The sequence below is a fragment of the Fusarium coffeatum genome (genome assembly GCF_003316985.1).
Source record: "Fusarium coffeatum strain FIESC_28 chromosome Unknown BRIP53273_contig_376, whole genome shotgun sequence".
NCBI lineage: Eukaryota > Fungi > Ascomycota > Sordariomycetes > Hypocreales > Nectriaceae > Fusarium > Fusarium coffeatum.
The window spans coordinates 1-25,252 of NW_022158165.1; the positions used below are offsets into that span (position 1 = coordinate 1).

The window sequence follows — 25,252 nt, forward strand, 5'->3', positions numbered from 1 at the left end:
AAAAAAAAAAAAAAAAACACCAGCTTATGAGTTGGACATACTAAAGCGTAGAGGCTAGTAACTATTGTCCCGTGCCTAGACGTGACGGAGCGGCTGCTACCCGTTGCCATTATGACCTCGTAACTAAGTCGCACGGAGCAGTTTTCAATCTGACCCGAACTCTGCCCTCAACTGACCATATACTGGCCATAGCGTGGCAGTTATCATACTATAAATTATGGTCATATTCGAAGCTTTGACAATCAACGTACATGGTGAGCAGAATGTGAACGGTAGATCAATGTGTGTAACGATCGACCCTAGTCAAAACAGTCAATGCATAGCATGGAAAATGCTCAAACACCAAATAACCCTACATTCATAGTATGCTCCGGTCATTTGATGCACTTATGTGATTCTGTGCTATAGTCTGTACTGATTGCGTGACCGAGATATTGATATTAGCAGTACTAAGTTATCCGCTAGTCATGTGACCGCGTCCCAGTTTCGATCCTGTCAATAATGGAGCTCGCCAAGCTCAAGTATATCGGAAATCTATCTGAAAGCAAGCTAGCGTAGTGAGCCTTGTGTTTCTTTGGCTACATGCGCCAGAACGCTTGTAATCAAAAATTGTTGCATTTTAATTCTGCACACAATTTAGCAGGTTTGGCTTTCCCTCATAATTGAATGCGTTTTTGATACCTGACTTTCTTACGAGGCCCACGACATTTTGGCAAAGATGAGAGTTATTTTATTGTGGATGCACATTGGACTTATCTTTGAGTTGGGAAATGGAACGGGTGGCGCGGCAGTTTAGAACTGACAGCGATGTACCTGCATCAGTGGGTCGATTTGTTCGATACAGCCCTGGAGGGCTGATGGGTGCTATCCGTAGTCTGCTGGATGCTCGTCCTGTACAGATACATAAAACCAAACACTTATTACTTTGGTACCTTGATACTTTAGTAGGTTGAGATCTAGTAGCTTGGGGTACATAGGTAGGCAAATAGATGTGGCCTATGATAGATGGGATATATTGCTTAGATTACTTAGTAGTTTGCAAACCACGTTGTCAACGACTGGGCTTTCATTTCATTCACTGTATTCTGCAGCAGTGCCCACATGCACATAAACTCAGGGACCTTTTGATCTGTATCCATCCATGCTGAACCAATTGTAATGTACATGTTGATTTAGAGGGGCCATCCAATCACTCCACTTATCAGTCGGGCTACTTACTACACAGACAGTTCAGGGACGGGTGTTGATCAACGGTCGTAAGTACTATACTATAGGAACTCGGGGGGGATACTGGCCAAAGAAGACTTTATCGCCGAGCCTGACCTCAAATTACGACTGTTGCATAATGCAATTAACCGCCGGCTACCAGGTACCTTATGGATAGTATGTATTAGTAATATAAGCGTACCTACATATAAGCGGAGTTGGTCCCTTTCTCTGTGGTAGTGGAGGCTAGGTTTCCGGGCCCGGGCTGGTTCCATCCAACCCATCCACGATTCGGGCTCGCTTCCCTCGCCCCTGATTCCCCTGACCCCACCCAGTCAGATTGTCTTGGACCCTGGCCGGACATTACGTTAGCGCTGCAGAAAAACAATCTAACGTTAGGTGGGTACGGAGCACCTAGCGAATCATTTTGAAGGGTCCCGCCCGCATCCGGAACTGTGTCAGGGAGAGTCAAAGTGCGCAAGACATCCATGAGCACTCAATGCTTCAGCTCCAGCTCCAGCTACTATCATTGTGATGCGTGCGTGATTAGGTACTGTAGATCTATTGAAAACATTGAAAAGCAAAAAAATGCTGCCGCTAGGAAAATATTTTAGATCAGGTCTTATCGCATGATTGATGTTAAGGCACTGCTGTACCCTCGCGGTAATTAATGAAACCTAAAACAACTACAAGCATACCTACCTACGGATCCAGACGCAATTGTTTTGATGGAATATGAAAATGTTTCGCACTGGATATCACCTCCACACCGGATGGTTGGCTGTACTTATCCTATACTCAAACTTCATTTCTTTGATAGGTCCCGCTCAGTAAACAGAGATATGGCCGCCTGTTTATTCCTCAGAGTCAAAGCACTTTCTTCTTCTTCTTCTTCTTCCTCTTTTTTTCGTATATGGTCCGTTGCTGGCTCTTGGTGACATCTTGTACCTTAGAGGTCGGCCAATGCTTGTTCACCCATGCTAGGTCTTAATCTCAACTCCCATCAGTGCCGCTTTCGTTCTTCCACCACTTTACTCGTAGCCAATCAAATACCCCTTCCCACTCGAAACCACCTTAATTCCCTGGAAAGTGTCTCTCATTTCTGGTTCTTGCCCGTTATCCATTGCAGAGACGCATCAATCCTGTTCCTTGGATCTCAAGCAAATAAAACAGGCCAGGGCCAAGCCAGGCAAACCCAGCACGACTCATTCCTCCTTTTGCAAATTAGAAGCTACTCTAAACGGACGCCTTGACTGACGCCCGACTCTCCACCGATCTCAAACATCCACTACCGACACTGGGCGGCTCTCCACACAAGGTGTGTGCACGAGACGAGGCCACTCGCTTTGAGTGTTGATTCTTATGATTGCGCTTCATCCTGTTCTACGTAAGGTACATACGCACTGGTCTGTACACGTACTGCTCCCCAATTCTTTGAATCATCTGTCGCTGACAGAAACTCGTTCAGACGAACAGGGCTCTGTTTCGTTGTCTTTCAAATTACCTACCTGCAACTGTCCTAGCTGCCAAAAACGCTTTGGTAATACTCGAACTATCGAACAACGCCGACAATCGTACGCCCACCCTCCCACTTTCTCGATCGTTCCCGCTCATCCACCCCCAAGCTTCTTCCATTTGTTCTCGACTTCACTTGCACTCGTCCATTTGGTAGTTGCCCCATCCTTCCGTCTTAGTCCCCCGCCGCTTCCACGTGCTCCGCACCTCATTCGCGCCGTCCGTTCATACCCTCCTGGTTGTCATCTCCTGATCGCGACTCTCTTCCTTTTCATGATCTTCTTCCCAGAGGATGAACAACGAGCAGCCTCGCCGTACCAGTTTCGGCATGTTGCTTCGACGCAGTAAAAGTGGTGATCTAGGCAAAGGCGGCCGTAAGGCGCAGGCCCTTAGAGAAGCCGAGCTTGAACGCCAGCGCCAGGCCTCTACTCGCATCGCTCCCAAACTGCCAGAATTCGCCAATCATTCCGAACAGCTTTCCAATTCTTTTGGCCCCGAGTTGCGCCCCGAATCGCCAGCCAATGTTCCTCGATCGGCGGAATACTCATACCGGCCCTCAGCTGAACATGCACGAGGCTATGGCATTGCTGCGCATGCCAGCCCTCCTGTTCCGCCGTTGCCCAATGGTGGATTTGATCCATATGCCAGAACTGAGAGTATGACGAACCGTGGCCGTTACAGCTATGCCAGTAGTGCTATCAGCACGGCCAATAATCCTCGTCGCGTTCGCAGAAGAAAAGACCCAACACCTATGAAGTAAGTTTCCGTGTCTATGGTCAGCCTGCAATGTTATGATCCACTAACACGATAGTCAGTATTCTTGTCATTGGTACCCGTAACTCTGGCAAAACCTCTTTCCTTGAATTTCTCAAAACCGCACTTGCTCTTCCGCCCAAGAAGCGGGCTAAGAAGGGCGACGATGAGGTACCCCAGAGCCGCAACATTCCCTCTGGAAATTTCATCCCTCACTACCTCGAGACTGAGATTGACGGGGAGCGTGTCGGCCTCACTATCTGGGACTCGGAAGGCCTGGAGAGCAATGTCGTCGACCTCCAGCTTAGGGAGATGTCGGCCTTTCTCGAGAGCAAGTTCGAGGAGACTTTTGCCGAGGAGATGAAGGTTGTGCGTTCACCCGGTGTGCAAGATACCCATATACATGCGACTTTTCTTGTTCTCGACCCTTCTCGCCTAGATCGTAACATCGCAACAGCAAGAAACCCAGCCATTAACGGTCAACACAACGGCCACCTCGGCGCTCGTGTATCTGGCAGTCTGGACGAAGACCTGGACTTGCAAGTTCTACGCACTCTTCAGGGGAAGACAACGGTTATCCCTGTTATTGCTAAGGCGGACACAATTACCACTAAACATATGAATGTCCTCAAGCGAAGTGTTTGGGATAGTATCAAGAAATCTGGCCTGGATCCCCTGGAGGCACTTGGCCTCGATGATGAAGATGGTAGCAGTTTTTCCTCCGAGAAAATCACCGAGGAAGAAGAGGAAGAAGACATCGAGAACAGGCGCGATGGTGCGCAAACACCCGAGAGCCAAGATCTTCCGCTACAAGGCCAGCGAGAAAGCCCAGCAGCTTCACCAAGCTCCAAGAGACTGTCCACTAGCTCCATTCGTCGACACAGAGTACAAGAGGAGACTAAAGAGAAGGAAGAAGAAATCCCTTTCTTGCCACTTTCTATCATCAGCCCTGATCTGTATGAACCTGATGTCGTTGGTCGACAGTTCCCGTGGGGTTTCGCCGATCCCTACAACGAAGAACACTGTGACTTTCAACGACTCAAAGAGGCTGTCTTTAGCGAATGGCGTGCTGAGCTTCGCGAAGCTAGTCGGGAGCAGTGGTATGAGGGATGGAGAACAAACCGCCTCAAGCAGAAGGACATCCCCTACCGCCATCGATAAACATTGGTGGAAGACGTCATTGCTTGAGTCTTGCCTTCTTAGCCAGGCCGCACGCTGTCTGGGTTTCTTTCAAGACATACCCGGGTGAAAACATGTCTCTGCTTGATGCGACATGGACACAACACGCCTACCTACGATCATCGTTTCTCATCACGCTGGCACTACCTGCTCGCTTTGCAAATTCCCAAATAATCTGCAACATACCCCTTGTTACTATGCATTCTTTTCTAAACTCGCGAAGAGCAGCATTGTTCTATGAACATAGGCATTGCGGTAACTCGCTTTTATGGCTGATACCCCTTTTTGTGAGACACGACACCCTCCCAATTATACGCCTTTTGACTACTCGACCAACGGACGACCAAAGTCGGAACTTCAATCATTTGCTTATGACTTTTCCTTTACTTTTCCCACTGCACCAATAAGAAGGAATTCTTGAACGGCGACATTCGTGTCAGTGATCTGAGATACCTAAGAATACATCGTCGAGCCCTCATTCTTAATGGTTATTCTGCCATATCTCGTACACTCATTGCGTTCGCTCGCAGGCTGAGAGGACCTGAGAGTAACCTACACCACCTACCATGACTTGAAACACGATGGCTTTTCTAGACTACAGAGTCGGAAAAAGGTCGTGGAAATGTACAAAGAATATGTGTTTGCGACACTAGGTTTATAACTGTACGAGGACGTTGTTTTTATTTAGTTATTTTCCCTAGAAATACACTGTAACATGATTTACCCCTAAACAAACACCCAGAAATGCTATTTGCGTTCCAGTGTGTATCTCTCTTTGATGTCTTTTTTCTGAAGTAAAGGCCACATGAGCACAACAGTAGACCTGCGAACTTCAAGAGTCCAGTCCTTTCCTGTATATTACGAAAGGCATGATGGTGTGATTCACCTAAGCTCAGTATTTACAGGGTTGCCATCTGCATCGATATCCTCCTCCTTTCGATAAGGGTTCTTGCCAATAGACTGGATCTTGACGATTTCCTTATTCCCCAAAGCCACGTCATTAAAGTTTGGGGGTAGAACCCTGTCCAGAATGAGAAGCTCAGTCTTGATGTTGCGTGCTCTGTCACGGTAGGCCTGTTGGTTTCGGGGATGCTCAAAAAGATGTTGGCCCTGGGATTGAATCGTTGACCAGCGGACACCCCATTCTTTAATGCATTCAATGAGTAACAGAGAGTCGTTGTCACTCCACGGAACGCGCTGTCTTGAAACCTGTCGTTCCGGATCTGCCATAAGTGCCTCTCTCCTCCTTTGTGATGCTGCTATCTTAAGGGCTTCAAAATGACCTATGGAGGAGGATGACGGTCGCTCGACCGCTTGCAGAGTCGATTCCTGAAGAGGCTCCCTTACGATGGTAGGATGCACAGACCTTGGAGATGTAGGAACGGGGACACGTCTTGGAGGAGGTCGAGAGATTGGTTCTGGCCTGGGTGGTGGTGGCATTTTCCGTCTCAAATCGTCGCGTTTCGCTGGATCTACGCGGCGGTCATCAGTTTCAAAAGCATCATCGTCATCGTCTTCTACTGTTAGATCTCGCGGTCGTTTGTGTCCTCGATGCTGATCCTTGCCACCTTTCGAGACCATTTGGAAAGAACTTGCAGGAGGGAACGAGCCACGCATAAGGTCGGCGTTCGAATCCTCATGATAGTCGCGAGGCACGCTTGACCGAGCTTCGACAAGTTGTTCATTGAAAGGAGAGAGGGCACTGCTTTCTCGGATGCCACGTTCTAGAGCGAGAAGTGATCTTTTATTCACAAAGAGACTGGGCCTGATGTCAAGTTAGTTATTGACTCCATCTGGGAGTATGGCAACTTACTCTACTTCCTCGGTTTCTGCGCGAATAATAGATTGGGACTCGGAATCAAAGACATCACTCTGGCTTTCGACTATAATCTGTTGATCAGGGTGAGGTGGCTGAGTGCCAGCTCTCACGCTTTCTTCGTAAGTCAAGACTTTGTGCATTGCGTCGAGAGCGGCACGAAGATTGATGAGTAGCTTTTCAAGAGGATATTTCTTTGTCAGCTGCGCGATTGCCCTGCCTTTCCCTTTCTTCTTGATGGCGTGACCAATTTCCATTATACGCGTTGAGCAGAGCTCATCAGCGTTAACATCGTGACTGGCGCCAAGTTCGCGAAAGTATTGTCCTGCTAGAAGCATCGGATAGTTCTTCCGCTCCTCATAACTGTCGAGTTCCTCTATTTTCTGGGGATCGCAGAAGAACTCGACAAGAAGCTCATTCGTATTGCTGTCGCCTTCAGTGCGTGACATGGCCTCCAAGACCAACCATGTTCGCAGATCCAAAATGACTTCCGGATGCTGAAACATGTCGGGATCGAGAATAAAATAATCAGGGAAAGTCTGGTTGAACGTTTCGAGAAAGGTGAAGATTTCCGATGCTTCGCCATCCTCAACATCATGGATCTCGTCGTAAGCTATAATCGTATTGACGCGAGCGATCTGAGCGACGAGAGGCTTTTGTTGTTGCGTAGAGCCTACCGCTATGAAGCTTGCAAAATCAACGAAGCCGCCTTCACACGGTTGTCCAAGCGATTTGAAGTCGTTCCGTAAATTGTAGAAAGCGCGTCTCTTCATATCCAGGCACCCTTGAAAAACTTCATCGTCGGGTGATTCTTGCTGCAAGTACGTGTACAAACTATCAGCGGCCCTGGCCAAATCCGGAACACTTTGCTCCAAGATCTTCAGGTTCTTCAGAGTCTCAGGATCAAATTCCGGAGCATAGTCAGACTCCTCACTCGGTATATTGGCCGCTCCATCCTGGTTCTCAGGCTCTTCATGCTGGCTCTTATCGTCCTCATCCTCGAAAAACTCGGTTTCATCATCAGGCCTCACTGGGTTGGTTGCAATACTGGAGTCTCTTCGAGCCCAAAGTGGTGCGTTACGACGGGCGACTGGATCTGTCTGCAATACTCTATTTTGCTTGATTGATGTCGGTGGCCTTGTCTGGGAAACACGGTCCTCACGTGTTGTTCTTGCGGCCGGCGCTGGATCGTTACTTCGAGTGCTACGCATATTATCTCCCCAACACTGAGATGCAGATGTCGTGTCTTCACCAGGTCGGTGCTGTGGGTGTTGATGTTTAGGTTGTCTGTCTTCACAAATATGGGTGGGTGTGTCAGGGACACTTCCTGAACCTCGCGACGCGACGCGTTGTTTGTAGTTGAATCTACAACTGGCCAATAAGCGCTAACCCTAACCCTAACCCGATACCAAGAATCAAGGCTTTAAGTTTGGTGTTTGGACATCGCCATGGATTTCGAGATGAGTTAGCGACTTCAACGGCCCCCACCTACTATATACATGGATGTACAAATAGACAGTACCTAGGTATACTAATGTAATGGATCCGTACTATAGTAGGTACTTTATAATAAAGCCACTGCGTACTGCAGTGAATATCGAGAACATCACAGATTGTATAGCAACATCCTTTTCTTCCAACAACATGCAATCTAATTAACGGAGTTGTTATGTAGATACCAATTATAAAAAGAACCAGGTACCTACCAAGGTACTACATATCCTTTTTAGGCGCAAAAGGCGTCACAATGTCCTTGCCAAAGAGCCCCGTAAGATAGGCTGTTCGTGTGAAGAAGAGAAATAACTGGCAAAGTTTTAGTAAACCATCGAACCTGCCTGCAGCACGGAATTTGTTCCTGTGGCCTACCGTCATTGCAATATTTCCCCAAGTCGTGGCGTTCCACTTGGCAAGACTCATCAACATATCCCACCCTAGCCCATAAGCACTAAAACCAATATGACCGACATCTCCTAGCCACAGAGCAATGAGATATGCCCGGACGACCTTGGTTTCATTGGTCGTTGACAGGATCGCTATACCAAGAAACCCCAGCAATAAATAGAGGTTCCCTAACTGCCATGTGACTATGATGCTGTTTCCAGAAGCACCGAACTCTTTGCTTTGAGGTACTTGCTCATTGATGAACCAAGCTGGATCAATGACGGCACCAACAAAACCGACGACTCTGTTGTGTGTAAGTAAATTGTAAGACATTCAAGGCATAGGGCCCTATAAAGTTGTAGCTCCTTACAGCGAAATTGGCTCAATGAGCGTAAACACTATGCGTGGAAAGGTTGGAAGAGAAGACGCCATGATTGGATGTTTGTCGTATTGTCCTAGCCAAGCAACAAATGAAGGTGAAGTCAGGGTTAGAACGGATCTGATAAGTGAATATTCCGCATCCCCAGAAAGAAGCTTCGGCCGAGTGGATAGTCTACCAATAGGAAAGAGCTCTACTGACCGACATGGAACTCCAGCATTGGTCGGGATGGACCGGAGCATGGCCAGTACCTATCGTTGTCCGGTTAAGGATGTCCGGTGAATAACCGGCCAGTGTTTGAGCTTTTTTTCCTGTTTGAACTGTGTTTCCAGAGTCCAAGCTAAAGCTGAGCCGTTAAAACCCAACAGCCGAAGGCGCGGGGACAAATACATAGTTGGTCTTCTCTCCGACTATTCAAATCTTCGTGCAATTGTGCGACGTCTCCGGCATCCTACGCCCGAACAACCATCCTACAAGCTCTATCGAACCAAGACGATCCAATTGGTCGCCAACCACCCAACTGCCCATCATGCTTCGAACCGTCACGGGACGCGCTGCCGCTTCGGGTCTTATCAAGTCAGCTCTGCCTCGGGTCTCCCAAGCAGCAGCGCCCACATGCTCGCTTGCCCCGCAGCTGCGACTCCAGAGCAAGTCCTCAGTCGCTGGTCTTCGACTCTCCCGAGCTATTCACAGCACTTCAGTCAGAATGTCCCAAACACGAACAGAGAGCGATGCCTTTGGCGAGATCCAGGTCCCCGCCGACCGATACTGGGGAGCCCAGACGGAGCGATCTCTTGAGAACTTCCGTATCAACCAGCCTCAGGACCGCATGCCCCCGCCCATCGTCAAGGCGTTCGGTATTCTGAAGGGTGCTGCCGCTACTGTCAACATGCGATATGGCCTTGGTGAGTTGCAACCCGAATACATGCTTCCTTCATCCGGATTATGCCAGTGCGGGCTGTGAACATGGCAGCAAGCCAGACCTACACACGCATTCCTGCCTAAGCTGTAAAACTGTCTTGGCTAGAGTTACTGGATCATCCGTGTGGATGGGCTCTTGAGAGTTTTAGATCAACATACAAGTGGCTAACGACCGCATCTCGCAGACCCCAAGATCGGCGCTGCTATCCAGCAGGCTGCCCAGGAGGTTGCTGATGGCAAGCTTCTCGATCATTTCCCTCTCGTCGTTTGGCAGACCGGCTCCGGTACTCAGTCAAACATGAACGCCAACGAAGTTATCTCCAACCGCGCCATTGAGATTCTTGGTGGTACCATGGGCAGCAAGAAGCCCGTCCACCCCAATGACCACGTCAACCGCAGCGCTTCATCCAACGACACCTTCCCTACTGTTATGCATATTGCTGCTGTCCTCGACATCGAGAGCGAGCTCCTCCCTGCTCTCCGCAGTCTACGCGATGCTATCCAGAAGAAGGTTGACGAGTTTGAGGCTAAGAAGATCATCAAGATCGGTCGCACTCACCTTCAGGACGCCACTCCTCTTACTCTCGCTCAGGAGTTCTCTGGCTATGTTGCTCAGCTTGACTTTGGCATTAAGCGTGTCGAGAGCTCGCTGCCCGACCTGCGACTCCTCGCTCAGGGAGGAACCGCCGTCGGTACTGGCATCAACACTTTCCAGGGCTTCGCTGAGGCCATTGCTGAGGAGGTCACCAAGATGACTGGCACTGAGTTCAAGACTGCTCCCAACAAGTTCGAAGCCCTCGCTGCTCACGACGCCATTGTCCAGGCTCATGGCTCCCTCAACACACTAGCTGCTTCTCTTACCAAGATCGCTCAAGACATCCGATACCTTGGTAGCGGTCCTCGTTGTGGTCTTGGTGAGCTGAACCTGCCTGAGAACGAGCCTGGTAGCAGCATCATGCCCGGCAAGGTCAACCCCACTCAGTGCGAGGCCTTGACTATGGTGTGCGCCCAGGTTATGGGCAACCACGTTGCCACCACTATCGGAGGCATGAACGGCCAGTTTGAGCTCAACGTCTACAAGCCTCTGGTCATCCGTAACCTGCTCCACAGTTCCCGTCTTCTGACCGATGGCATGCGTTCGTTCGAAAAGAACCTGGTTGCCGGCCTCAATGCCAACGAGGAGAAGATCGCTAGCATCATGAAGGAGTCGTAAGTTTCCCTTCAAACAAGTATAAAACCAATACTGATCGATTTTATAGTCTTATGCTTGTTACCTGCCTCAACCCTAAGATTGGATACGACATGGCTAGTAAGGTAGCCAAGAACGCTCACAAGAAGGGCCTTACCCTTAAGGAGAGTGCCCTCGAGCTGAAGGCATTGACTGAGGAGGAGTTTGATACCTTGGTCAAGCCCGAGTTGATGGTGGGCCCTAGCCCCTACAAGGGTTGAATGCTCTGAAAACATAATATAAAGCCGTCCGATCTCTTGTATGGTCGTGATGCCGTGTATTAAAAGGGGGGAGAATAAAATAAAAGCGCTCATAGATCTCCATATATCTAGGATACCAACTTCCACAATGTTATTCCAGCACATGAGAGACACTACTAATATGTGTATCTAAAACAAAATAAAAAACTTTATAATTCAAATACGATGACGGCAAGCGTTGCTAATAATTTGCTTTTTTTTTTCTTTCTCTTCTTTTTCATGTGCTTAGAAGTGTTGAGTAACTATTTTCCTCCCCCTTCCTTTTTGGCATGTGAAAGGTACTGATATGGATGATGGAGCCCACCGTTAGGCCATTTTTTTTGTTGAAGAACGGCCGGAAAACACCGGTAATACCTATTGGTGTTACTCAACTATTGCAGTACCCCAGATTAGCATGGAGGTACAGTACCTATGCCAGGTAACCTAGGTAGGTGCGGAAAGTAATGGACCCTCCTGCCTGCCAATGACAAGCTTCAATATGTGGCGGTTTCACGTGCTATTGCAACTGCAACTGACTGCAAGAGAGGTGTGGACTGTCCAAGTGAGACCATACCAAGGCATTTGACCTCGACTCTTTCTTTGTAAACAGTCCCCGTCCATACCTACTTAATCAACATGATGCTCTAAAGTTCTATCTCTTGCCAACGGCAACTGCACAACCCCCTCTTCGCCCCACCACCATTTTCAGCGTACATCCTTCACTGCTGCTGTCAGTTTATATTCAATGTGCCAACCGATATTCGGGAGCCCATGATGGCCACAATCGAGCCGCGCTTGATCCATCTGCTCAACGAGCCGACGAAGCCGCAGAATAATCATACTGATCTTCCTCCGCTTCATTCTCTCTCCTTTACTACGACTACGGATCGATCTTTGCCGCCACTTGAGCCGCTTGATACCAACCACCGCGGTGATAGAGCAGGACCCGATACACAGTCTGTTAGCGCTGGTGGCTCAATACAAATTTCTACCGATGATGCTGCTTTTGACCATCGCAAAGAGGGAGCGGGCCAAGATGGAAAATTCATGTCAGCGTCCGGTGCATTTCCGTTTCGTGTAGCTACGGGCGATTCGGAAGTTGCAGAATCTACCAGTTCGATAGGCCGAATCCTAGATGATGATCATGAGGCTCCTGACGACACTTCGACCAAGAAACGACACCGCGGCCTTCATGTCAAGGATGATTTTGTACAACTTCCGCAACCTCTCAAAAAGCAGAAAGCCAACCAGCAAGCGCCGGTCATGCCACCGATCATTAATGGACTTCACGAACCTCCGCCACATGCCGCTTTGTTCCCACCAATTTCATCTGAATCATTCGATAATAATGATTGTTCTCAGATGAAGGTGCTGCCGGAAATACTGCCAGAGATACTACCGGATTTTACACAGCCGTCTCAAGAAACCGAGTCAGATTTCAATGCTAACAAGGCACGGAAGCGGACTGCCAAGCCAAGAAGGAAATGGTCAGAGGAAGAGACAAATCATCTCCTGTTAGGTGTCAATCGACATGGGGTAGGAAAATGGACAAGTATTCTCGAGGATACCGAATTTACGTTCAACGGCCGTACAGCTGGAGACCTCAAAGATCGATTCAGAACCTGTTGTCCCGACGAGCTTCGCAAATCCAACAGAGCGCTCAATGCGGAATTGCCACAATGGTCTGGTCGAGAGACGCTACATCAGGGTAAACCAGATGTTCACCTGGAAAAGATATTGATAGATGAAGATGTTGCACTAGCAAAGGACGGCGCCTCAACTTCACAGCAAGATAATGATACATCCCCCCAAAAAAAGAAAAGCCGCGCGCATCGCAAGAAGATGGAGGATCTTGTGGAGCTTGGTATCCACGGGCCTTTTAAGAAATCTCGCCGTCGCGAACGACGACCTTTTACTGAACAGGATGACATGGAAATCCTCGAAGGTTTGAACATCCATGGCCCTGCGTGGACCAAGATTCAACGGGACCCACGCTTCCATCTTTCCAGTCGACAGCCGACAGATCTGAGAGACCGGGTGCGCAATAAGTATGCAGATGTTTATCAACGCATAGAGAAAGGTACCTTCCAAACCAAAGAGACGGGACGAGGAAATGCTCTCATGGAGCCATATGTAAGCATTTCCATCGAGAACTCGTTCAAGGCATCCAAGGGCAAGACACTGGAACCACAGATGAACACATCAGCAGCACGCGAGGATCTCCCTCGATGGCCGGTCCACCAAAGGATGGATGCCAGTGAAAGCCTGGGAACGGCACAAGCTTTCGATTTTAGCGAGGGCCCTGTACCTTTTATGGGTGGTGAAATGGATATTTCGCGTCTGCTGCTTGACGATGCCAAGCTCTTGCCAGCAAGTTCACGCTTCGGGGTTGATGGTGTTGCCAGTCTTTCTCCACATGGTAATGCTCCACAAAAGAGGCACGTCAAGGATGAGATACAACACTCGAGAAAGTAGTGTCAGAGTTGAGCCGAGTACGGATAATAATGGATGTTATACGATGAACAACATGTCGTTATGTCAAGAGATCATGAGGGTCCTGATAGGACAGGAGTTGGGGAAATTGTTTCAATGGGATTGGCATCAGGCGTACATAGATTGAAAGATACAAACGGCTCTGGACAAGGACACAAAGCACGCGCTGAGTGTCGTTCCTTTATGTGGCTTTAGGTATCACATGTTGCTTGGAGGAATAATGATTTGGGTTCCTCACTGGCTAAGAAAATGTTGTATGATAGCAAATTCTACAATACATTAACACAACACCAGAGACGGCTTGCTTTTTGAGCACGCCAGTTGAGTATCAATAAGACTGAGCCAAAGCGGCTCGGGATACAAATGCAAAGACCGAGGCTTTATTGACAACAGAGCCATGTATCATAAGTGGAAGGCATACCTAAAGATACTACTACCACCACCTTAGTACTAAGGCCGAGGCCATGTCGTACCTACTCTTCAGTCAATTGGATTCTGAAGTGGGTCACATGACTGGAAATCGAGACCCACTTTTAACTCGAAATTTCACCTAGGGCACGAACCCCCAAGCGAAAAAAAGTGTGGTCAATCCTATTCTCGAGATTTGTTCCTTGTGAAGTAGGTCCCTCGTCCATCCTCCTCATCACCGCCGACAAACCAGCCAACCGATACCATGGCCCGCGGAATGTGAGTATAACAGCAGGAAGAACGATCATCGCAGCGACTGCAAAAGCGAAATATGATTTGGGCTTCTCTCCCACCGTCCCGCTGTTGGAGACTCAGCATCTGACCATTTCAATAGCAAGAAGCACCAGAAGCGCCTCAGCGCCCCCTCGCACTGGCTGCTTGACAAGCTGTCCGGCACCTACGCTCCCAAGCCCTCTGCCGGTCCTCACAAGCTCCGCGACTGCATGCCCCTGATCGTCTTCATCCGAAACCGACTCAAGTATGCTCTCAACTACCGCGAGACCAAGGCCATCCTGATGCAGCGACTTGTCAAGGTCGATGGCAAGGTCCGCACCGATTCCACCTACCCCTCTGGCTTCATGGACGTCATCACCATCGAGAAGACTGGCGAGAACTTCCGTCTTGTCTACGACACCAAGGGCCGATTCACTGTCCACCGAATCCAGGCCGAGGAGGCCGAGTACAAGCTGGGCAAGGTCAAGCGTGTCCAGCTTGGTCGCGGTGGAATCCCATTCTTGGTCACGCACGATGCACGAACGTGAGTTCTGTCAGACATCATTCAGCCGTTGGATCATGCTTTGGTCGATTCAAGTCACCCGACAAGACATGAGCTTTATTTGACGGCTGTATGTACCCTCCCAAATCTTTGCTAACATAATTGTCTAGCATCCGCTACCCTGACCCTCTGATCAAGGTCAACGACACTGTCAAGATTGAGCTCGCCACCGGCAAGATCACCGATTTCATCAAGTTCGACACCGGCGCCGTCGTCATGGTTACTGGTGGTCGTAACATGGGTCGTGTTGGTGTCATCACTCACCGTGAGCGCCACGACGGTGGTTTTAACATCGTCCACGTCAAGGATGCCATTGACAACAGCTTCGCCACCCGTGAGAGTAACGTTTTCGTCATTGGCCAGGACAAGCCCTGGATCTCTCTGCCCAAGGGCAAGGGTGTCAAGCTCACCATCGCCGAGGAGCGTGACCGCCGACGTGCTTACGCCATCTCTCACTAAATTGTGGATTTGCGATAGGAATGGTAAAAAATGGCATGTGGTCTGGAGTCTCGGATTTGACGTTTGCTTTGCGGCTTTAACTACCATGGAGATAGCCAGCCCTCTAGAGGCTACGATAAAAGATGAATTTAAGCCCAATACGAAGTGTCGATTCCAGATAGATGCTTCCCTCGTTCAGTGACTGCGAATGACCAGTGTCATCTCAACCACTTGTGGCCCGCCTTGTAGGCCTGCACTAACGAATGTGTTGTGAACCAAGACTATCAAGACAATTTCGTATACCACACATGAAAGTGGTCAGTTGATCTGAATGTGTAAGGTTGAGTATGCGTAGCAATATGTTTGTTTCACTGGCCAAGACGTAGGGCAGTGTGTCGGACGTGGGCGAAGTCCCATTCGTATTCCTTGCTCATCCCACGCTCATCAGGAGCATAGGTGATTGTTATGATGAGAAATGACAGAATTAGGTCAACTCTCCCACCTTGGTAGTCAGACCGTATCCTGACTTCTCCATTGAGCTAGCTGCTTGATCCGCTGAGCTTCCAAACACCTATGTATACCTACCTGGTATAACCAAATGGGCTCTTTTCCTCTCCCCTCCACGCTTCTCTCCACGCTTCTCTCCACACCCTCCTCCCACACTTTGGAATCGAGTCGACTTGTGTTGTGCAACTGCTGGCTCGGCCAGCAAGCCGGACGGTTTTAGGGAGCGGGGAAAACCCATGTCGTTTTAGGACATCGAGTCGTAATTACTCACAGGGTCGGAAATGCATGACTAATGAGAACTACAGCCACTGCAGTGTCTGTCAGATTCTCATCGGCTATGCTATGCAGTGCTGAATGATGGCTGGGCTTCTCGGATCTGCGATTTGACAATGCAAGTCTCATGCATCTTGTTCCTGCGATGTGCAGCTGAGTGACAATCAAGTCTAATGCGTGGGGAGCAATGCCATTCAGTCCAACTCGCTGGTTGAGGCTCAGCGATTTAGGTATGCCGTATTCTCCTCCTCGAGTAGGTACGGCGGCAAGTGCGTATACGCACAACACCTGGGTATGCCTATGAATGATGATGGATCGTGTGCTCAGTCACCTTTTGTAGCACTCGACCCTCTAAATGACCAAACTAGTGAGGTTCATGTTAGATAGACATGCTGCCTAACTACCTAGTTTGTTACCTGCTCTGCTTGTGCAAGCGTTCATCAGCGACGGAGAGTCATTTCTCTACTCTCTTCGGCACGGCAATGGGGTCATCGGGACTGCATCAGCGAAGCTAACGCTTACCACGTAGTAGAAGAGGACCCTTTGAGCTAAGATTCACTTACTGGTTGCCCCACGATGCTTATTGAGACTAGTAGGTCCTTATAAGTGAGAGCCAGCCCCATCGATGTCGTCTCCGGTTCCGGCTTTCTCTTGATGGTTATCTCCCACACTTTGTTACTTGGGACGAAGGGTTCTGGTTGTCCTGCTCATTCTATCTCACATTTTGCTCTCGGCATTTCGGTACAGATTCGCTTAGATTCGGCAAACATCACTGCTCGCAAGGGTTGAGGAAAACATTGACGCATCCGAGTTTACCATCTAGAAAAAGGATAGAGTTTGAGCTCGGGTAACATATTGATATTGGTTCCACATACCTCCGATTGGGGGCCCGGGCTGTTTACAACGAAGCTGTCTACGACTTGAACGCCATCCAATGTTTGCCAGCAGAACCACCACTAGAGCTCTGCTGAGCCGTCAAGCTCATAGGGTGAATGGGCGACGAGGCCTTCGGCTCACTCCTCGTGTTCGTGCCCTGGAGGCAAAGAGCGTTACCCAGAATGGATCAAACCAGGCTTCGGGATGGTCTCAACCCAAAGTTCTTGCAGTTGCACTTGGGGCAGGAGTCCTTGGATGGGGACTTGCTACCTTGAATGGTGGTGTTGACTCCTCCTGGAGTAAGTCATCTGAGCCTCAGTATGCTAATGTATCTGAGATGGAGAAGGCAAATTGACCCAGGAACACCATGGTGGTAATGAGCTAACCGTGAAACTAGGCTATTCAGCGGATCGAGGAAGAGGTGGGCGTAGAAGGGTTCATCTCAACAGACCCAGAGGATTTGCTGGCGCATGGATACTCTGAGTGGTCTACGGTCAATCCCGACACCTTACCCGTAGCTGTGGCATACCCTAGGACAACAGAACACGTATCTGTGATAGCCCGGATTTGCCATGAGCATCGCGTTCCCATCATCCCTTACTCTGGAGGGTCAAGCTTGGAAGGAAACTTCTCTGCCCCGTATGGAGGAGTCAGTGTGGACTTTGCATACATGGATCAAATCATCCAATTCAATAAGGATGACATGGATATTGTCGTGCAGCCTAGTATTGGCTGGCAGGACCTAAACGCCAAACTCTTACAGATGGACAGTGGATTATTCTTTCCTGTGGACCCTGGTATGTGGCGAGCCCTGCGTAGACCTCGGCATATTTGATAACTGACGAAAGAATTCAAGGCCCATCCGCAAAGATAGGAGGTATGATAGGAACGAACTGCTCTGGCACAAACGCTGTTAGGTACGGCACGATGAAGGACTGGGTCATTAACTTGACTGTCGTCCTCTCTGACGGGCGTATCATCAAGACAAGGAGGAGACCACGCAAGTCGTCAGCTGGTTATAACTTGAACAGTTTGTTTGTTGGCTCCGAAGGTACTCTGGGAATCATCACAGAAGGTACGATACACGATGATGCTTCCACAAAACCGAAGTTCGACTATAGCTGACGACTATAGCCACCTTGAAGCTAGCAGTTATACCGGAGCAGTATTCGGTTGCTGTTGTCACATTCCCCACCATCCGAGATGCTGCAGCCGCTGCAGCCGGAGTTATGCAGACGGGAATTCCTGTTGCGGCCATGGAGATCATGGATGAAGTCCAGATGAGAGTCATCAACCTTGGTGGTGCCACGAAACCTCGAGTATGGAAAGAATCGCCTACTCTTTTCTTTAAATTCTCAGGAACTAAAGAGGGGGTGAAAGATAACATCAGTAGGGTGAGAAAGATTGCTGCGGCCAATAAGGGTGGTGACTTTGAATTTGCTCGGGATGCTGCTGAGCAACAGCTACTATGGTCTGCTAGGAAAGAATCGCTCTGGTCTATGCTTTCTTTGCGCAAGAGTGGTGATGATGTTTGTGAGTCGATTTCCATTGCTTTGCTATACTAGCAAATGTCATCCCTTCGTATAGGGTCCATGCTAATCAACGATCATTTCAGGGAGCACTGATGTAGCTGTTCCGTTCAGTCGCCTAGCTGACATTATAGAAGTCAGCAAGAGGGAGATGGACGAGCTCGGTCTCTTCGCCAGTATCCTCGGCCACGTTGGTGATGGCAACTTCCATGAGAGTATCATGTACAATAAGAACGTACCCGGTGAGCGCCAAAAGGTTGAAGAGTGTGTCAAAAACATGGTAAAGCGCGCGCTTGACATGGATGGTACCTGTACAGGAGAACACTCCATCGGATGGGGAAAGAAGGAGAGTCTGCTCTGGGAAGTTGGACCAGAGACTCTGGCTGTCATGGCATCAGTGAAAAAGGCATTCGATCCCAAGTGGATTTTAAACCCTGGGAAGATCATCGATGTGCCATGGGAGAACACTGCTTATCCTGGAGCAAACACGGCCGTGACACCAAACCGTATAGTGAAGGACTTGGCTTGAGTTGAGAAAAAAAACAAAAGACAGTCAGTTTTTCGAAATCTGAAACATACCTTAACCTACCACCCTACATTTGGCATTATAACCGCTGTGTACCTATCCGGACGGGAAGGTGTAACCGTGTAATGAGGCAATCCCAGTAGGTATAGGTAGTTCAGTTGTTGCACTAGTAACTAGATGTTGTATGCACTGTCAAGCCAAACAACAAACATCAACGGAAAGCTGCAGGCAGCGATTGCTCTCCATCATCTTCTAGGTGCCTACAGCTGGCGCACCAAAGGAAGGTGCAAAGAAATTTCCGGTGACTACCACTTCGAATATCTTCTGCACAGTTCTACAAAACAAAAACTCTCGCATGCATCCAAGCCCCTTCATGAATCACTGCCACAGCAGACCGAATATCCTTCATCGTCTGACATTCCTTCTTGTTAAATCCTCTACTTCCACACTCTCACATCATAAGCTAGAGTATTGGCAGCGAATGATCAAGGACTGGTGAGTATATCTTTCGCGTCAGATAACAATTTCATTCTGATGCTTCCCCCCTTTCAGAATACCCGAGTTGACAACGCCCTAGATCTTATGCAGAGCCCGACCATGAACACACAGGGCCCCTCACACGAAGTTTCGAGAGGGTCTGTCGGCAACCCGAAACAAAACCATGGCCTAAAGGGCGGAAATCGGGAGAACCCGAGAAACAACAGGAACCGTCCAGCATCCAACAATATTGCTTCTGAGCTTCGGCCAACATGGCTATCATGGCCTGAGCTCACCGTTCACATCAATATGCCTGCATCAGTCACGCTTTCCAATCTCTGGTCTTGGTTCTCTGGTCAAGGTGAAATCGCATACATAGATATCAACGAGTCACCAGAGGACCCTGCGCGCAAAAATGGCAAAATCAGGTTTGAGCCACCTCCTAAAAAAGACTTCTGGAGTACTGGTGCCTGCCTTGTTCCACACCCTGACCCGGAACGAGGCTCTGAGTATATTGAGCTTCTTGTCAATCTAGGCAGGCAGAATCCGGAATGCTTCATTAGGAGTCCGGTATGCAAAGACCGGCAGCATCCTATCAAAACGACTTTGTACCCAATAACCCTTGAGTTTGGGACTATGTTGGAAGAGAATTCAATGAAGGTCCTGAAGTCTATAAAGGGAGCAGGCGGTGGACAGCAACTCAAGCTTGAACTAAGTCTCAAGCATCAAAAGCTGACAATATTCTTTCCCAGAATGATTGTATCAGGAGGAGTGAAGGCTATTAGGCATCACAAAGTTGCCATCGACTTTTCTGCGATCAAGTATCTCTACCAGACGACAACTGACAGCGATTGCTGTGCTCTTGTGATTCCCCTCGAGCGGCCTCCTCAGTACTATTGGAAGACATCTAACGTACGTTCTACTTTCGCCAACAATGTCAACGCTTGGAGCTCTATGGAGACTTGGAACCGCGCTACAGACATTGTCGAGGAAGTCGGCCTCACTATGAACTGCCCTATCGCCTTGAATAACGACTACAAAGGTTCCGATTTCATCGATATCGGCCGCTGGACCACTCTTCGACTTATCCTCGATGACAAAACGGAAGAGGCCAAGAATCTCAATCGACAACTGGTCGGCGCACTGCACGATTTCAACATTGCCGCTAGAGTCCGGAATGACTTCCGATTCACTCACGGAGAACATGCAGATATGTGGAAATACTTGGACCATGATGCTTCTGCTCATGGGCGCAATGCAAGCCAGGTACTAAGTCTCTACTACGAAGATCCAGTTGTTTACCTCCCCTTCGAAGTCCGGTATCAGCTTGAAGTTTGTATCTCCCAAGGTCAGCTTAACGAACACAAAATCACAAAAGAGTTTCTGGACACACTTGCTGGTATGCCACCGCAAAGAGCGAAGATTTACCTTGAGTTCGCAGCTGCGCGGGTAGTACATGAGGGTCATCCAATGACGGCGGATCCTATGTCGACTTTTGACTCCCAACGCGATAATGGGGACAATTATACATCGATTTCACGAGTTCCTTCATACTGTTGCCTCGTCCGGAAGGTAGTCATCACTCCCACCACAGTCCGTTATACTACTCCCAATATTGAGGTATCCAATCGAGTAATGCGTCGATATAAGCATATCCAAGATCGGTTTCTTAGGATTCAATTCACCGAGGAGCTGGAGAAAGGAAGGATCGCAGTGAACAAGGATCAAAATGATGAGATATACAAGAAGGTTCTACGTACAATGTACGAAGGTATTCGCATAGGTGACCGCTTATACGAATTCCTTGCATTCGGTAACTCACAGCTCCGAGTGAACGGGGCCTACTTCTTCTGCCCTACAGAGCACACATCTTGCGCCGAAATTCGCGAGTGGATGGGCCAATTTAGTCACATAAGAGTCGCGGCAAAATACGCTGCGCGGCTTGGGCAGTGTTTCTCTACTACCCGTGATGTTCGCGGCATCTCTTCGCCAGACACCCTCCAGATACCTGACATCGAGAGAAATGGCTACTGCTTCACCGATGGTGTCGGCAAGATATCCAGATTCCTTGCTAAACTGATTGTCGAGGACATGGCTTTGGATGTTTGTGCGGATCCTTCCGCGTTTCAATTTCGAATGGGTGGTTGCAAGGGCGTGCTTACTATTTGGCCTGACGACGCCAAAGGCATGGAGGTACACGTTCGCGAATCACAGAAGAAGTTCGAGTCCGAATCCAAGGGACTTGAGATTATTCGATGGGCCAGGCTAGCGACAGCCACATTAAATCGACAAACCATCACGATCTTGGAGAGTCTTGGTGTTCCCACGCGTTCGTTTACTAATTTGCTTGCCCAGCAGTTAAAACAATATGAACTGGCTACGAGCGACAACGATGTCGCAATTGAGATGTTGGACAAATTTCGTGATGAGCAGCAGAGCCATTCCTGCCTTGCTAGCTTACTCAGAGCTGACTTCAGAACCGAGACCTTACAGGAGCCATTTGTAGTCAATGCCATTAATCTTTGGCGGTCATGGTCCATCAAGTCGTTAAAGGAGAAAGCCCGTATCCAAGTGCAAAAGAGTGCCTTTGTTCTCGGTTGTGTTGATGAGACTGGCACTCTCCGAGGGCATTCTTCTGACACAGAGGGATCCGAAGAGAAGGTTGTCGATAAACTTCCGCAGATATTCCTGCAGGTCAGCGATCCAAAGAACTATAACAAGACCTGTATTATCCGTGGAGTGTGCATTGTGGGACGCAACCCGTCACTTCATCCAGGAGACATCCGCGTCGTCGAAGCAGTGGATTGCAAGAGACTGTATCATCTCAAGGATGTTGTCGTATTTCCATCAACTGGAGATCGACCTGTACCCAACATGCTGTCAGGCGGCGATCTTGACGGTGATGACTTCTTTGTCATATGGGAATCGAGCTTGATACCCAATGAGTGGAATTACCCACCCATGAACTACTCTCCCCCAGCCCCCATTGAGCTGGACCGGAACGTTGGTGTTAATGATCTCAGAAATTTCTTTGTGAAGTACCTAAAGAACGACAAACTCCCACTCATCGCAACATCCCATCTGGCTTTGTCGGATAACCTAGGACCGAAATCACCCAAGTGTAAGTCATCACAGCATCCTGCGTCGAGGTGTTCTATTAATATCACATCTAGGTCTGGAGCTTGCAGAGTTGCACTCCAAAGCAGTCGACTATCCCAAGACCGGTGATCCAGCGATTCTAAGGCGCGATCAACAGCCTCGTAAATGGCCTCATTTTATGGAGAAGAAGAACTCCTACCACTCGAGAAAGGCCCTTGGTGTTATTTTTGACAGGGTCGCTCATAAGACAGTTGACTTCAACCCTGTCTGGGATAGTCCATTCGATGAACGTATTACCAAAAAGTTTCAACTCGATAGCGATACCCTCAGATCAGCAAGCAAGATCAAAGCAGAGTACGATACAGCTGTGCGTCGGCTTTTGAGTCAACATGCACTAAAAACCGAATTCGAGCTCTATACTGGTTTCGCCTTGACTAAGCCTGCTGTCGGTTCGGACTACAAGATTCGAGAGGACCTCGACCGCGAATTCCGCAGTCTCAAAGAACATTACCAGGACATCTGCATCGAGGCTGCGGGTGGCAAACAAGCCGAGAACATTGAGCCGTTTGTCGCTGCTATGTACACTGTCACTGAGGAACAGGTCAAAGCTGCACTGTCAGAACACGACCAAGAACCGATCAACGACGCAGGAACCATTCTGCAACCTCGCAAGCTGGAACCAAGATCAATGCCGCTCATTAGCTTTCCTTGGATCTTCTATGGGGTGATGTGTCGCATTGCAACGGATGGTGCTGTTAATCCCAAGACCAGTTTCAGGACATATGATACGGCTCAACATTCCACCTTGCGCGATGTCATGCCAATTGAGGACCATCGCTCTGCGGAAGAAGAAGCCCGCTCGACAAACACTCCATGTATTGCGGAGAAAGTGGCTTCCGCAGAAGAAGAAGAAAATGGCGCCAACGAGGAAAAGGGAGATGAGGGCGTGAGTGACGGAAGTCAACGTGAAGTCGACTCACAGCAGGACGAGGAATCGGAAAATGATGATGCCATCGATCGCTTAGACGACTTGATCAACGGGTAGACTGGCTGGAAGACGAATATGGGCCAATTGATGTGGACGTAGATTAGAAAGCTATTCGAAAACCTGGGATCGTTTAGGCAGTGAATCTACCGCCTTACGCATAGATCAGTCCTGATCACCCACTTCTCGCCTGCAGTAACTTCTCGTCCTTCGTGCTAGATGGAAACGCCGTGGTCAGCTAGAATTCGTAGTCTTTGGGATAAAGGTCTCTGTATGACACAGAAAACTAAGAGGAAGAATCTTACAAGAAGACAGTCATCGCCATGCTTGTGTAGAAGAAGCATGCCTGTGTCAAGGGGGACGGCAATCTCCTCTCGAGGTGATCTGCGATCCCTTGGGTAAAACACTGTCTCGCCTCCGACACAGCCTTCTGCGGCAGATGTTAGATAGAGAAGAAGGGTCCACGTGGTTTTAACCGGTATTGGCGGGTCGAGTGGCAGGGTGAGAGTATTGGAGTCGTCGTCTAATAGATACAATGATGAGTTGCCATGATCGTAGAGAGCAAATGAACCGATATATAGTATATGTGAGAGACTAAATCTCGACGTCGGGTAAAGTGAAGAGGGTCGAGGGCTTGTTGTAGAACCACAAATCATGAGAGGTTAGCACGTACAGTGGCAGTCGAAGAATTGTCCCTTTGAATAACGATATATGCGAATATTCGGGGATAGTCCGACTGGTTCGCCGCCCCTATGAGATGTATCTTATCAGCGGAGAGTTACTCAGTGTGAGTTGCGAACCAAGAAATCATGTTCTGGCTGTCTTTGTACCGTACGTAAAGCCGCATAAAGGTTAAGTCAACTGAGGGAACTTACCATTTGTCGTTGAAATCACCCTCGAGCAAAGCCTCCTTCAAGCCGGTTTTCTCCCACAATCGCATGGCAAAATCCTGGCTGTCAATCTGGAAGCGGTCGTTGACTCTCACTGCCTCGCCCCGTTTGGGGCGACCAGGAGTTGTTTGGAGAGGCAAGGTCTTGAGGAAACCAACGTACTCACGACAGAGATTTCGAGGGAAGAACGAAGGTATGAGAACCACCTTTGATGTTAGAGGATGCGGCTCGGGAGAAAGGTCGACTACAGGCAGAGGCGGCTTGAAAGCAGGCCATGATGGTGGAACTTGTGATGTTGTCGCTAAAGCTTCTACTTTGCCTGGCTTGGATGCCTTGTTCTTTGGCTTTGGCATGATGACGAAATAGTTGGATAGGTAGGTACTAAATGTTTGCAATACTCACTCGGAAACTAGAGGGAAGTTGTGCATCAGACGACAAGTGATAACAGAATGGATGAGGCTATGTACTATCTTGGTGCTAACCGTGCTAACCCGGCTGATATAAAGCAGTACCTAAATACCCCCACTAACGGGCATATTACAAGAGATAGGTACCTAGTAGACTGTAGGTAGGGGATCAGAAGAATTGGCTGCCGTACCTAAGCATAAGAGACGAATTAGTTTAATCATCTCATGCCAGCTTTCAGCAGCATCTAGGCTATCTGATTTGGACAGCCTAAGCTTTAGAGGCCATTTCTTCTGTTAACCACCGCTATGTTAGTAGCTACCTAGGTCAGATCCTACCTATGGTATGCGTCTATGAAAACGCTACCTACCTACCTATGCAATGAGCGGGGTCT

The 25,252-nt window shown here is 48.8% G+C and overlaps 7 protein-coding genes across 7 annotated transcripts; 5 read left to right on the top strand and 2 right to left on the bottom strand.

The window, feature by feature from the left end:
* Nucleotides 1–3,013: 3,013 nt before the first annotated feature.
* FIESC28_11221 (uncharacterized protein) lies at nt 3,014–4,635 on the top strand (the record flags this gene model as incomplete). The annotated part of the gene is made up of 2 exons (XM_031165348.1): nt 3,014–3,477; nt 3,537–4,635. The coding sequence occupies 2 exons, from the start codon at nt 3,014–3,016 to the stop codon at nt 4,633–4,635; spliced, it is 1,563 nt and encodes a 520-aa protein (XP_031010576.1).
* Nucleotides 4,636–5,535: 900 nt separating this feature from the next.
* FIESC28_11222 (uncharacterized protein) lies at nt 5,536–8,782 on the bottom strand (the record flags this gene model as incomplete). Its single annotated transcript, XM_031165349.1, has 4 exons — nt 5,536–6,418; nt 6,467–7,731; nt 8,336–8,654; nt 8,721–8,782. 4 exons carry the CDS (start codon nt 8,780–8,782, stop codon nt 5,536–5,538), a joined length of 2,529 nt encoding a protein of 842 aa, XP_031010577.1.
* Nucleotides 8,783–9,258: 476 nt separating this feature from the next.
* FIESC28_11223 (uncharacterized protein) lies at nt 9,259–11,099 on the top strand (the record flags this gene model as incomplete). Its single annotated transcript, XM_031165350.1, has 3 exons — nt 9,259–9,634; nt 9,836–10,859; nt 10,910–11,099. 3 exons carry the CDS (start codon nt 9,259–9,261, stop codon nt 11,097–11,099), a joined length of 1,590 nt encoding a protein of 529 aa, XP_031010578.1.
* A 792-nt stretch (nt 11,100–11,891) lies between these two features.
* On the top strand, nt 11,892–13,592 carry FIESC28_11224 (uncharacterized protein; the record flags this gene model as incomplete). Its single annotated transcript, XM_031165351.1, has 1 exon — nt 11,892–13,592. One exon carries the CDS (start codon nt 11,892–11,894, stop codon nt 13,590–13,592), a length of 1,701 nt encoding a protein of 566 aa, XP_031010579.1.
* Nucleotides 13,593–14,283: 691 nt separating this feature from the next.
* FIESC28_11225 (uncharacterized protein) lies at nt 14,284–15,312 on the top strand (the record flags this gene model as incomplete). The annotated part of the gene is made up of 3 exons (XM_031165352.1): nt 14,284–14,297; nt 14,413–14,835; nt 14,964–15,312. 3 exons carry the CDS (start codon nt 14,284–14,286, stop codon nt 15,310–15,312), a joined length of 786 nt encoding a protein of 261 aa, XP_031010580.1.
* A 1,693-nt stretch (nt 15,313–17,005) lies between these two features.
* FIESC28_11226 (uncharacterized protein) lies at nt 17,006–23,623 on the top strand (the record flags this gene model as incomplete). The annotated part of the gene is made up of 8 exons (XM_031165353.1): nt 17,006–17,275; nt 17,345–17,744; nt 17,804–18,022; nt 18,082–18,480; nt 18,563–18,982; nt 19,481–19,497; nt 19,555–22,600; nt 22,653–23,623. 8 exons carry the CDS (start codon nt 17,006–17,008, stop codon nt 23,621–23,623), a joined length of 5,742 nt encoding a protein of 1,913 aa, XP_031010581.1.
* A 51-nt stretch (nt 23,624–23,674) lies between these two features.
* On the bottom strand, nt 23,675–24,806 carry FIESC28_11227 (uncharacterized protein; the record flags this gene model as incomplete). Its single annotated transcript, XM_031165354.1, has 4 exons — nt 23,675–23,686; nt 23,869–24,086; nt 24,237–24,313; nt 24,439–24,806. 4 exons carry the CDS (start codon nt 24,804–24,806, stop codon nt 23,675–23,677), a joined length of 675 nt encoding a protein of 224 aa, XP_031010582.1.
* Between the last annotated feature and the right edge of the window lie 446 nt (nt 24,807–25,252).